At 40.7% G+C, this 14799-nt stretch overlaps 1 protein-coding gene across 2 annotated transcripts in view; it reads left to right on the forward strand.

Annotated features, from left to right (window-relative positions):
• Window positions 1–14799, forward strand: part of EMCN (endomucin) — a 55597-nt gene that overhangs the window by 5911 nt on the left and 34887 nt on the right. For both annotated transcript variants that reach the window (XM_055795231.1, XM_027787742.2), the window contains exons 2-3: window positions 11590–11658; window positions 14339–14440. In XM_055795231.1, the coding sequence (XP_055651206.1) occupies window positions 11590–11658; window positions 14339–14440 (171 nt within the window). The remainder of the gene's footprint in view (window positions 1–11589; window positions 11659–14338; window positions 14441–14799) is intronic.

Raw genomic sequence — 14799 nt, forward strand, 5'->3', positions numbered from 1 at the left:
CATTTATGCTTCCTGCAGATTTCTTTTTTCATAGTCTTTATTAGGAGATTAATATTGTATTTGGGCTTGACAGGTTTGGCTATTGAGGCAACAACTGATCAGAATGGCAAAAGCTTTGGATTAGTCTGAGGAAAAGAGTGCCAGGAGATTTACTAACCTTTCTGTCCAAGGATTTGCATTATTTTCTACCGTAAAATACCTTCCTTACTTGTTGAGGCATGTTTTCATTGCATGATAATTATTCAAAGTGATCAAAGCCCCATTTATTGCTTCATTTTTAACCAGTTTTCCTACTTTTTAGCATGTTCAACATTGAGTCTAGGCTTTTACTTGAAATACAGTATTGATAACCTTCTAAATGTTTAATGTGTGTGGTGCTGTCTATCCCAGTCTGAGCATAGTCTGAAATCACCTTTCTTTGACAGATGAATTACCCCTCCTCATCTCAGCATGGGTGTTATATCATAGCAATATAGATGATGTAAATATCAGTGTTTGCAAACTCATTCAAAGGCTGTGGAAGCAAAACTATCACCAAACATTGTTAGGTGAAATGGCAAAAATGTTAAGGATTGCTCTGGCAAGAAATGAGAAATTCAAATATTTTCACTCCCAAATGCCCCATGTCGTGTTAGGTAGAGAGGGGCAGCTTTGGACATGATACATGGCTAATGCTTCTACTGCCATTCCAAGTCCCCAAAAGCCAAAATGTGGGCTTCCCCCACCCCCAGAATTAGACTCTCTGAAAATCCTGTGAAGTTGTCCAAACCTCATTTACCCTTGACTCCTACAGACAGTCATAAAGGCAGAAGTCTGTGACATGTCAAAAGAAATATCTGGGGACCACATACAATTTGATTGTAGTTACTCATTTCATAACCAATCACAGGATGATTAAAATCTTTTTCTGAAAACTACTGAATTCTTTGAATTATGGAGCTTTCTGAACTTACTATAGAGTTTGTCTGCTTTGCCACAAAACACATAGGTCTTAGAAACTGTAGCCAACAACAAAAGCTGGCTGCCCAGAAAGGTTATTACAGTAGAGCAGCTTTGAGTTCTCTCTAGGAAGTTTGTTTCTTATAAAAGCAGTGTGTTAGTATATTTACTGTGGTTCAGGAGAGAGCAAGTGTATTTACCAAACTGTTGGGTTTCAATTGCAACAACTCACTAGAGTAGTTTCCAAGGTGTAACAAGAGGAAAAACTTAATGAGAAGTCTATGCTAAATAACCCAATCCCTCAAATGTGCCAATGACAGCAAGGGAAGGACACAGCACAGGTATTAGAGGCAAAAACCTCCTGGTCTAGGACTGCACATTTTATCCTGTCTAGTTCAAATGGCTTCAGAAGAATCCAATATTTCCCTCTGCATGCCATTCCCCATGCTAATGGAGTCATGTAGCTAGTGTGTCTTAAATGCTGTTGAATTTAGGTGAACTAGTGGACAATTTATCTTACTGGCTTGGTGACTCTTGCAGTGCACTGTCTGCTCACTCTTTAATTGCTGTCACCTTGCGTTTCCACAAACTGCCAGAAAATACTATTTTCAGGTGCGAAATGTAAAATGGGAATTGGTTATTTATAGAAGAAATGGCCAAGGGATAAGATGATCAGAAGGGTTTAAGTAGGAATGGAACAACTCATTCACAATTGTTGTAATTGTCATGGGGAATAAAACTATGCTAATTGCCAATAAAAGTACAAGTGATGTCTATAGCTGTTCATCGACATGAGATGATCAGCGCCAGGCTCACCATGACTTCCTAGTGCACTGTCTGGGACCCAGGGTTTTGACAAGCCTGAGCATCTGACTATGGTCCACTTTCTGCTCCACTAGGAATGTGGTTATCGGTGTAGGTGCTGGCATGGCTATCGCACTGTGCTTTGGTAGTGTAGGTCCTCAGTCTGACTCTCTGCTTCCAGTGCTCTCCTAATATTAACTTTGGTTTTTTAATAGGAATACTTTGGAATATGAAGCATGTGAGAAAAGCATTTCAGTTTCACATCTGAGCTTAGCAGTTGTATCAGATTGGTAGGAATTAAAAATAACGTGAGTATTCAATCAGCTTGGCAAGATACTCACAGCTTTATGACCTGTATGGGCCAGTTACAGAAATCAGGTATTTTCAGAATATATCCTTCATCCTTGCATATAACATAACTCCAGTGAGACCGTTCTCCACTTTGGGCTTGCAAAGCCCAATTTGGGCTTTCCATTTGGGATATCCTGTACCATTTTAACCTTTTTCTAGGCAGTGTGGGAAAGATGAAGAGGGACTCAACCGAGCATGGAATTACATTAATTGTAGAAGTAATTTGCAGTGTTTTCACAGAAGTTTTCTGACAGGAACAGGGTTTTGGTGCTCCAGAGGCTTTCAAAGCTTTGTCAGGAACAGAGTGGCATGGGCGGGTGTGGCTGAAATGGGTGTCTAGGCTATTCCCGGATGTGCTAAAAATAAATACATCATAGCAGACACTGCAGTGACCCTTTCCTGAATTATACAATTAGTCATGTTGCTGGAGATGCATTTGGATCACAAACATAGCACAAAAGAACTATGATTTTACTAACTGCTGCAGCACATTGCGAAAGAGAACTACCGATTGACCTGGGCTCAGCTTCCCCTCTGGCTGTTATATATCTGCCCTACCCAAATGCACTCTTTCCTGGGAAACAAAAATAGGCTTGCAAATAGCATGGTAAGGAAAAAGCATCATTACTGTCTTCTGGGTGGGGGTGACTTATACCAATGCTTCTGTTCTTTCTTTTTGCAGGGGAAGGGGCTCTCTTTCCTCTTCTGTTCAGCAATGCACAATATGTAAAAAACTATTTCTATATAAAACTGCACCCATTAAAGACATTTTTCAAATTGATTTATCATGGCTAACACAAGGGGGGTGTGTTAGTTTATTTTTCATACTATATATATGTAACCATAATAAAATAACCATTAGTAACTCCTACCTTTTATTTTACACACAGACAGACAAATACATCACCATCAAAGGGTGACAATCCAGGTTTAGCTAGCTTTAAAAGGTTTAATTAAAACCTATTTACTAGGTTTAACAGGTTTAAATAGAGAAGTGCAGAGCTTGGAGCCTTTGTCCAAGGCAGGCTGGAGTGCTGATGAGCATGCTGAGCACATTTATTATTTTATAGAGTGCAAACACTGTGCTCATCCCTCTGTAGTACACAGTAATAAAGACATCCACCAAGCTTCACATAGGAGCAGAAAGTGCACTGAGAAAGCTGGTGATTTAAAAGCTCTTGGTAGAGATTTTGCATTTCTTCTGAGTTGATAAACAAAACCATGAAACTGGCTGCTAAGTGCCCAGATTTCTATGTCCACACATGCAGAGGGGCAAAGCATGCTGTGCTTGCATTATTTCAGATAATCAATAAAACACAGGGGCACTCATCCAACCCTTCTCATTACTGTTTTTGTTGAGGGGGAGCCTTCAACAGCCTACAGCCATGTTAGCTGAGGCCGGTCCTTGGCAGCTGCTTTTTCAGCGTGTGTGGTGGCTCCCTGTTTGCTGGGTGTTTTGACCAGGTTTTATTGGAAGCAGTGCTGTTTGCTTGGGGAATTAGTAATTCCTACCAGCTGCCTGCTAGTGCTTGGTGTTGGGTCATGGTAGCTGCATGCGTGGGTGAGCAGGAGGAGCACTGGGGTAGTGCTTCCTACCTTCTCCCACTCCCTGCTGGGGAAATTGCGGCACCTACCTCCCTTTCCTTCCTCTCCTCAGCTCTTGCTGCCGGGTGCCTCCCGCCTACCTGGTTTGCATTTCCTCTGCAGAACCCAAGTCCCACGTACCCCAGTTGCTGCTGTTTGTTCCTAGGCCACACAGAAGCAGCCCTGTCCCTGTCTCCCTTTGCAGCTTTGCATTTATGGTCTTCCCTAACACCCTCCTCTCTTTCCTGTTTTCAGGTGCTTTTGCTTTCTGCATGGAGGGTGCTATGCCCTTCTGGCCCAGGAGCTTCTCCCTCCTGCCTTGGTGTCTTTCCCCATGCTCTTGCCCATGCTTCTTCCCACTCTTCTAGAGCAGATTGTCTCTGTCCTGTGACACCAATCTGCAAACCAGGACCAGGAGCTACAGCGCAGAGGTAGAAAGTTGAACTTAAATGTAAGATCTCAACATGCTGGATTTGTATAGTATGTTTTCAGTTTGCTGCTAAAGAGGCGTGACTGAAAGGAAGGTAACAGCTTGGCAAATGGGAGGTGGTTTCCCACCTCCCTAGGCAGCGGGAGTCACAGGCTTCCAGATGGTTGGCATCAGGTGGCAAAGAATGTGGCCTCTCTCCCTGCCTTATGGTTTTTAGCATTACCTGTTTCTGACTACATCTTACAGGGGTTCACCTTAAACATGACCAATGTAGCTTTGTTCAGGATCAACACAGTCCTTCCAGTTGCCATTGTAAAATATTCATAGCAGAGAAAATCCTGAGTAGAAAAAAGGCTTATGTTGCAGAAGGCTGCATTAAGAGCATTTGCAGAAGTGCAAAAGCATTGTGAGACCAGGCTGGAAAAACAATTTGAAATTCTGACTTGTGATGATATTGCAGTGGTGGTGATTCAGCATGGGACTGTTATTAGGCATGCACTTTCCTTTCACCAGGTGCTGTCACAGAATAAACAGTTGTGTGCAGATACTATTACAAATACATCTGAATGCATGTGTGAGGCATGCCATGCCTTGTGTATTGCTTTAGTACACCAAAGAAATATGAAGACAAGAAGGTTGTGTACTTTTTTTGAGTGTGCTTGGAGTTCATGAAGTTTGCAAATGGCTTTGTTTAATTTAACATCCTTTACTACACATTGTTATCAGCTCCAGCTGATGTAATTCACTGAATTACATCAGAACCTTGGTTCCCACTTAAAATACAGCTGCTCTGACCATACAGGGAAGATTCAAAGTGTGAGCCCTTAAATATTAAATGTACTAGAACAAGTATTACTTCTATGAAACTAATACTTTCAGAACAAAATATCTGCAGGTTTTTAATATTTTTATTTTTGAAAAATTCTGGAATGTTCATAGATTTTGTATTTGTGATCTTAAGGGTTTTGAATAGGAAGAAAAGAGCTGATGGTTTTGAACAATACTATTATAATTGCACTTAAGCAAATGGAAGTTTTTGTGATCTGGAAGCATCTATAATTTTTTACAGTGCTTGCTGGCTTTCTAAATAATTTGCATAGTATGGGTTAGTCATTTTTAGCCAACCAGTGGCTAAACTATGAACACAACACTTTTTTAATTTTTGGGTGGTTTTATATCACGATTTCAGTCTTAACAAAATACTTCAGATGAAGCTGAAAGTACTACAGGGACCACTGTTCTTAAGATTTATCAAAGTACTGTAGATATATCCCTGTGCTCTTAGAAACATGCCTGTCTTGAACCTGCAGATTTCCTGGCAATACATTTCTCTTGGTATTAGGTAGCTCTTATTTGTACGTGTGTATGTGTGGAAGCTATATGTAGTAAAAATAAAATAAACTGCAGAAAAGCAGAGGGAGGACTGAAATAACAACAGTCATCTAAAATTAATCCCATTCCTTGCTGGGTCCTACGTTACAGCTTTCTGCAGTATTTTCAGAAGGTTGATTCTGCACTGAACACATGCTCCAGACAAAGCAAAATATTGAGAAAGCCGAGATCAGTTGGAAATGCAGACTTTGCAGGTTGTATCCGTATTTTTAATCTAGAAGATCCAAATGATAAAAACTGCAGAAACAGTTGAGATCTTGACCTGCAAATATCTCTGTTTCTTGCATAACTCCATTAATGCTAGAGTGGGGTGCCATTGTGTGTTGCGGTTTGTAGTCCTCTAGAAAATAAGAACACACTATTGTTCCTCTTTTACTGACTGGAAAATGGGACACAGGGAGTGTCTATATAGTAAAATGCATAGAAATACCCAAGCTGATCTGAATGAGGCAGATTAAGTTCCAGGAGCTCCATCTAAACTGATTAAACTCTATTGTTCAACATAGCCATTCCAGGGAGGATGTAGCAATCTCTACTCTGCAGTCATAGCCATTTACTTTGTTTGTGATGATATATCCAAGAGAGCTATAAACTGGCAAGCTCACACACTATTTATGGTAGCACAATACCTAGTGTGGATGCCACAGACATCCAGGAAGTTGGGTGGATCCTTGGAGAACTAGCCAGCACCGTATAGTTACAAACCACCCATAAGCATCAGTGGCAGCTACTTTAAAGCATCTTTGTATCTGTGTTAGCAGGATATTACCCTGAAGCTGTGCAGAAAACGGATCCTGGGTTTCCTGAACAATGCTTGTAGTACTCTGCCTTCTCCCCCTTGACTGGAAGTGCAACCTGGGCCTCTGCAAAACATTGCTGAGGAGGCAAGCCCAAGAGCACCTAAATGCTAAAGCTCACCAGGTAGAAGGCCCATGTAGAAGGCCTATCTCTATTTTCTTATCAGAAATTAAACCTTAAGTTTGATCCCTAAATTAAGATGTTCAGGTGCACTTGAGTTCTGTTTGGAGGGCTTGAGTAGGGTTTGAGCAGTGCCTAAAACTTGCTTTTGTTCTCTGCATATGGAAGTGGTGTTTGTGCAAGACTGGTTGATGGGAGGTGAACCACTCATGTAGGCATACCATAATTTTTTATATTTTTTTTGAGGATGTGTGAACATTTACACAAAAATGCATTACAAAAGAAAAAATAAATTTATCTCAAGGTTTAAGGTAGAAGGTCACGAACTGGGAAAGAAATATGGGTGAGGAATGAAAACAGAAATAAGAGAAGTGTAAGAACTACACTGAGCCTGAGGAAAGATCAGAAAGAATGAAGAGATGAAGCAGCAATAAATGAAAATGAAAGAGAAAACATAATAGACAACAGAGCTCCAAGGTAAGAGTAAACAGGTCGTGTATATTGTCAGTGAGCAGCTATTTATTGAGAACTCTGAGAATATCAGTACCAGCTTTTCTCACAAGGACAGCTATAACTTTCTCCAGAAAGGGCTAAATGTCAGATGAAGTGTACAGTCTTTCCACATATACCACTGGAGGAGCTGTTACAGGAGGCTCTATCATGGTTGTGGGGGATGGCAGAATTCTCATTTGCTTCCTGGGAAAAGATCACTATTTATTTCTGATGGTGTGGAAAGATAGAAATCAAGAAAGAAACTGACTTATCTGTGACTTGTGCACAATTGCAAAGGCCCAGAGTCACACAATCAAGCATAATGTAACATAATATACAATAACCAAACATAATATAACACCACCACCTGTACGTTCTGCTTTATAGCCTTGAAGCAGGGAATTAACACGTACAGGTTTCCTCAGGACACCTCTTTGGTAATTGTTCCCAGCTACAGCCTTTTGGGTATTGGTCTGGTTTTGAGTGAGAATATTTTACATCCTCATCAGGAAAATGGTTAAACACTAGCTTCTGACTGTTAACGCCATCAGCTTGACACAGGCACTGGAAAACCTGCAAAGTTTCTAATCCAAATTTCCCTTGCCTGTTACATTTAGTTTCATCCTTGGTGGATATAAGGAGAAGTTTATTACTTTGTTGCAGCCCCTCACCTACTTGAGTACTGTTAATCATGCCTTCAATTAATCTTTCCCTCTCTGGGCTAGCAAATGCAATTTTTGCAGTCCTTCCTGAGAGGTCATTTTTTTCCTAGACTCCTGATGATTTTTACGGTTCTCCATTAACACCTGCTCCAGGCATCCACCCCATTTTCAATGTCCCTTCAAAGCTGCACCAATTACTTCAGCTGTGGCCTAACCAGTGTTCAGCTGAATGGAGGGATTTTAATATGAACATATGCTCCTGTCTACCTAGTGCACGGTCAAGTGAAAAAATGTCAAACAGGCCATTTTTTTCTGTATTCTCACTCACTATTCCGTGACTATTCTCACAGTCAGTATTTCTGTAATGATAGTGACTTTTCCATTAAAATAATTTCTTTTCAGAATCAAGTATTTATCACAAACTGGACAGCATTTAAATTCAGTAATTCGTGTAATGAATATAATCAATACATATTTTGAATAATCTATTAATTTTTTAAAATGTTTTTGTTTTGACTTTTTGGCATTCGCTTTTTTATTAGCTGTTTCATGTGGTGTTTTAAACTTAGTGGTTTGTGCCCTGTAGTATCCTGTAGTGTATAAACAGAATTACTGATTTAACATCATGCAGACATTTCTGCTTTTTTTCTGTCTTGATTATAGCAATAACTGGCACCTAATTAACACAAGGTCAAACCCTGATTATCTTAGTCTTCCCAGTGTAAAGGTAAAGATAATGAGAGAGAGGGGGAAGAAATTGTGAGAGCTCCAAGCTCAGACCTTGGAGACAGAAGCCTGCATCAAAAGCTGTAGTTTGAGGACAGCTGTGGCCTTTGGTCAGCCCTGGCTGAATTCAGGGGCTACTTCTGAATTTTAAAAAAGAAAGTAGGTTCAGTGTTTCGGTTCATTCATTTTGAAATCATGTCTGAAGACCAGTTACAAATGATTGTACTGTTGTTTTAATCGTAGAATAAATTACCATTTAAATGCAAGCCAGAAAATACAGTAAAGGGAAATTCTATGAACTTAAAAGAAAAAAACTCAACAGTTACTCTTTTTTCATTTGGGCCTTGTGGCCATGGATCAAACGTTTTTTGAGCACTTCTTAATTTCTTATTTTTCACTGACACTCTTACTGTCTTACTGTCTCTGGGCCTTCCTGCCCTTCCCCTCTCATCTTCTTCCTGTCCAGTTATCTTTCTGCCAGTTTTTGTTATCTACTTTCAGACAGATTTTTTTTCCCCCTTTTGGATCTTACCACCACCATCCCTTTGTTCAGCCCAGTGTCACATCTGAGCACATTTTAGCTCTGTGCGTGTTCTGGAGACACAAGGGTGCTACATCACAGGTTACCCATGCTCTTTTGGCTGAGTATACTGCCAGCAAGCATGGCAAATGAGAGAGGTTTGTGTATGGGAGCAATTGCTGAGTAGATTTTGGCTACTCCCACGTCACAGTACATCAAGGTGCTCTCTTATCAAAGGGATCACTGCACCTAAATTTGCCAAAACCCAGGCAAGTGTAACTTTACTTGGTTGTCATTCATCTGAGCCTGCAGCCAACCTGACGTGAGCAGAAAAGTGAATCTTTCTGTCTGTTTGTCTAGCAACAGTCTCTAATGGGCCAGAATTATGTTCTCAATCATTTTTGATCTCTTGCTTTTATCCCCCATAGGATTCTACTTAGTCACAACTTAACACTGCAAATAAGAGCATAATAAGCCACCAGTTCTAGCACTTCTTTTAATCAACCAGTTCCCCCCAAAATCCTGGTGAGTTTTAAGCATTTTTGCATGTTGATTTCAACTTGTTTTTAAAGTAGACTTAATTATCCATCATTTTAAGAAAACAATTAATTCATAAACACTATTCTACTCTGCTAATCAAATTTACCTTAGTTTATCTCTAGCCTGTGATAAAATCAGCAAATTGTGAATCATAACAAAAGTGTGACTTAAATTCTTATTTTTTTTAGCTTTAAGAAAACTTCAGCCTGTCAACATGGTTATTAAATGGAGTGCCTTTAAAGGATGAATTATCTAAGTATTGCAATGGGCTTTCCAGAAAGTCATGCGGAGTTAGGGGAAGAGTGAGTTAGGGAATGAGCTAATTGGCCAGCTAGTGCATTCAGCTGGTGTTACAGTCATGGTAGTTACTGGGAGATGTTATAACAAACCATATGAAATGTAGGCACTGTTGAAAAAACATTCTGTTTTAGTGCTGTGGCCTTGTGGCATGGGGAATTACAGGAGCTTTGTCAGCAGCTCATAATGAGAATGAAGAGATGGAAAAATGCTTGTTATTTAGGGAAACAAGACCGCTTTTTCGTCTATTTGGATACGATTTGTTTTCAGAGTATTTCAAGTGTGGGTTATAAAGCATTATTCTGACTGGTTAACTACATGGCAGGAAAACCGGTATTTTAAGGGGGCTGTGCAGAGCTTGACTGTGTTCACATATCCTTGGCTGGGGCAGCAGGAGGCACGTAGGGAACTGGTTTAATTTGATGTGGGATATGCCCATATCAAACTGGGCCATCATGTGCTCTGACAAGGCATTATGAAGGCAGCAGCATACTTAGAGAGGATACCCAAGAAAGTGGGACTCACTGGGAAGAGGCAACATCCCAACTAAGACTCATTACAAATGCACAGGTGCCAAGAAGGCTGATAACACACTGCTTGAAAAGGAGGTAAGGGTTCATCTGACTAGACTTTAATATGTGCCTGCAGAGCTCCTGCAATTGCATTATGTATTTTTTTTTCCCAGGTTAGATCTGTGACTCTGGCAGGCCTCGGGTGGTGCTCGTGAAATGTTAATCAGAGCGCAGCATGCTGAGCAAAGAAAACAAAGCTGACTGTTCTGCCCTGTATCCAAAAAAAAGAGAGAATGCCAGGAGATATTACCATGATTGGAGTCACACAAGAATAGTGACATGCTGTCCTGACTCAGTTTTGCGATGTCTGTGTTACAGCATGTTAATGCAGCATGACAGAACATCACACTCCAGACCTGAAAGCACTGGAGGATTAGTTTCTGCTATTTTGCTCTCCCATTCAGTCACAGAGCTGATCTCTTCCTTCCCAAATGTGCCCATCCTTGTCTCACAGCAGTGTAAAATGATTGAGAAATGCCACTGTTTCTGACTCAATGTCAGTTTTTCACCCCCTTCCTCACACCCCTAACTAAAACATTAGTAGAAAAATACAAAGACTGAAAATCTTATTTGAAGCCAAAATTCTAGTTGAGTTACACTGTTACAACTTTTCAGCATAGGGAGAAGATACAGAAATTAATTTACTTTAGGTTTGGTGGGAGTTTTTTTGGATGCTTTGTAACACTGGAGACTTTCACCTCTATCTTGACCTAGAATTTTTAAGACTGGCATCATTTATTGCAGTAAACTCCCAGCAGCTGGAACACTGCCTTGAGGGAAATAGGGAAAGTCAGTCATTACTCAACCTGGTGCTTCCCCACCCATGTTCTGTGAATCCTCTTCTTCTCCTCACATACAGGGATTAGGCTGATGCTGAAAACCCCTCCTGAATTGTTTGTACTAGCCAGGAAGCTAGTACAATTTTGCTCCTCCAAGGCAGGGAAATAGGTGCTTACTCCTGCAGTCAGTTATTTTAGTTAATCCTCCACACTGAAGACCCAGAGCAGCTGTGGTTGTACTCAGGGAGAGGAGGAGCTAGAAAAAATACCTGTAATTGCCTCAGGGTTTTTTTCCAAATTACTCTTACAGACACTAATACCTGTTGGAAAATGACCCACAGTCCAAGGGAGGATACTGTAGCAGATGTTCCCTATTACAGCAGTGAGGGAAAAGCTAAGAGATTTAGGATACAGCTTGAAAAGATTGCTAGAAGAGTTACATGATTTGGTTGCTTTGCTAATAGGCTTCTGAACTTGATTTTCCAGGAAGGTCCATGCTGCTTTCTGCCTTATATGCTCATGTAGTGCTAAATAGATCTGGAAGGTGGCTGAAGTAATGAGATTCTTTCTGTGTTTATTTCAGAAGACAGTAGTCCAGCCAGTACCACCGTCAATGCAACCGTTTTTGCATCAGCATCAACATCAATAGCTGGTAAGAGTTCAAATTTGCTGTTATGTGGTATTCTGAAGCTCCTATTGCCTTTTTACCTTTCAGCTTTTCCAGGTGCTGGGAGAAATTAGGTGAATTAATTCATGTAAGGTGATCATAGAGCAATGTATTTCCCTGGGCCTCTTATAAAACTGTTGATAAGAAAGAATTGAGAGGTCTTAGTAAGGAGACAGTTAATTTGAGCAGGCTGTATTTTTTGTTTCAAGTGAAAAAGGCTGAAATTCTGTGAGTTCCTGTGCTCTCAAGGAGTGGTCCAGGCTTGATCAGATATTAACAAATTAGCTAAGACTCATAGTTCAAGGGTTGTCAGATTAAGAATAATTTGGGAAACAGCACCAGTTAAGGGCTATGGCAGCAGGGAGTAGCTGACATGATGGGTGTTGAGTGATGGAAGAGGACACGAACTTTGATAGTAAAGAATTACACAATATATGTCAATGTTGGGTCTCAGTTAATAGGAGACATGTGTATAAAGCTGTCGTTTGCAAAAATGCTACTGATAACTTCTGAAGCTATTATTATTATTATGAAGCAGATAACTGAAGCTATTATTATCAAGATTCACTTTTGGGGACAAGGTGGTGGCACCAGTGCCTTCACTTTCAAAAACTACATTCCTTTTCTCTTTTGTTTGTGATTGTTTTAACTAGATCAAACTTAAAGTCCTAAAACTATGAAGACTTAAAAGAGAAAATACCTGCTTCAGATGGTAAAAGCCTGTGATTCTGGTTTACATCTTCAACTGACCCATTCAGTTCTCTTTATTCTGTAGCTTTGTAGCTATGAAAAATCAATACTGACCATATTTCATTCATGTGAGCTAAACAACTTCTCCTTCATTAGCCTGAATATTGAAGACTGTTGCATTTAATAAGTGATGGATGTGAGAGAAGAAAATTTGGACACAGGATTCTATTTTTTGATAACTAGAGATGCTAATGAGTCTGGTTTGGAGCTGAAAGAACTGAGATGAATATGATGTATACACTTGAATTGCTAGTAATGGAGGTGAATAAGATGCAGCCAGGTGAAATATGCATATGTTATGTTTATTACAGCAGAATAATTAGTTCTTTTCAAATTGTATTGCAGTTCTTTTATGTTTCAAAACCCCTGATGTTCATGGCTGTTTCAATAACATTTCATAAAGGCTCAACACCTCACAGTGAATGAGCTCTTGCAACGTTTCACTGAAATTTCTCTTGCAGCTTTTTGTCACAGAAGGGAAAGCAGTATTGTTATTTATGCCTATGAGAAAAGCATCAGAAGCCTGCTATGAGATTAAAGCACTTTGTGAGTGTGGAGCAAGCTCTGAACCATGCCCATTTTTTGAGGCAATGGTATTCTAGGTGAACAGCCAGCAAACTGAAAGTGGAGAAAGAAAGTCGAAGTTATTTTTTTATATGTGATGTGAATGCTGATGTGAACCCTGCATTAAGAAGTACTCAAGTCACATGAGAGAAAATGACGTCATGATCTGTTGCTATTCTTTCACATATCCCATCCATGAAAAGTGCTAGAAGAGGTAGTAGGACACATGTTGGATTGTTGTCAGGGATTTAAATGAACCTCTGTAGCTGATAGTAGCACCTTCTGTTAGTATTCAATTACAGAACTGAAAGCTGGGCTCTTAAAATTATTAGTTATAGGGTTTTTAGCTCAGATTCCTCAGCAGCAATTTGGCCAGTCTGTTCCCTTGAGCATGTGCCAGGGGTACATAGGACCTGCAGTATGCCATCCATGCACAGCAGGATGTGCTGATTTAAATCTTGCTATCGCCTTAGTGACGTTTGGGCAGCTCTGCTCCCCTCTTTCTGTACCAGCAGCCGCTGGAAGTGATCCCTGCTGCCTGAGGGAGCCCTTTCCCCTCCCCTTGGCTTCCAAATCTCACCTCTCTGGAGGAGAGAACTACCAGGAGTCACCACAAAGGGCACCAAGTTCACCTTGGGGAATATCACTTGCTAGAGATTACTATTCATCTCATCCACAACATCCTAAACTCTGCTGCACACCTTGGAGGAAGGCCTACTGGATGCTCTTTTTCCCCAGAAATCTGAGTGCAGAGGAAGAAGGTCTGGAAAAGCTAGCCAAAAAAGACTCAGCTGGGGCTCGAGGTGGACAGCAGAGAGAAGAGGAAAAAACTGCACAAAGACTAGTAGAGTCTCTCCTCTTTTGGGTCTTTACCTGTAATATGTAAGCTGTGTTCCTGTGTGTCACTCATGCCTCTTTCTGGGGAGTTAACGTCTCTCCTATTGAACAGGTATGCAGCAAAGTGCTGGTCAGCAGTCTAGTCCAGCAGCACAGTGAACCCATCCACCCATGCCAGGCCCCTTTCCCCGCACCTCTTTCCTTGAAGTCCATGTGAAGCATCTCTGTATAACTCCCAAAGAGCGTATACCTCTGCTTTAGAGGATGGCTGGAAGGTACAGCTGCTGACTTTCAGTAGGCAACTTGCAGATTGTCCACTGGCCAAACTTTCCTTCTGATACCAACCATGTGCGCTTTGAATCCTCTTTAAAAATGTGTGGGTAAGAAAGTTCTGCAAGGGCCAGACTTTAAACAGAAAGTCACTGCCTTTGTGAGAGAAGGTAGCCAGAGGTATGTGACGTTTATTTATGCATGGTAAAATAAACCAATAAAGATGTGAATGCATTTCTTGCAGTAACGAAAGATGTGAACCTAACAACTTCACAAGCAACAACTTTGCAAATGCCAGTGCTGACAGCAGCTGCAGTCAGAGCTACAAATGAATCCATCACAACCCGTAAGTGAAAATTTCTTGGAGATAATTGTTGATGCTGTTCCAGTGGTCATTCAGAAAATTAAGCAACAGTGCCTCTTGGCTTGAGAACTTTTTACAGATAGTGAACTCTTGGGTGAAACCATGTAGGTGTGCGCAGGACCTTCCTCCTGGCTAGGCTGAAGGCAGCTCCAAGCTAGGCCTTGTAATTGTATTATTACAGGCTTGTCTTCAGTGGGATGGCCCATCTATGGGACAGGGAGTGGTTTTCTTTGCAGTGAAGGGAGCTGTCCCTGTTGGTCTTCGATTTAAATGAAATATTTTTTTGATAATTTAAAACTAGGATGCAAGCATGACAGTAGGTTTGTTTTGTGTGTATGCTT

The sequence above is a fragment of the Falco peregrinus genome, chromosome 2 (assembly GCF_023634155.1).
Source record: "Falco peregrinus isolate bFalPer1 chromosome 2, bFalPer1.pri, whole genome shotgun sequence".
Taxonomy (NCBI): Eukaryota; Metazoa; Chordata; class Aves; order Falconiformes; family Falconidae; genus Falco; species Falco peregrinus.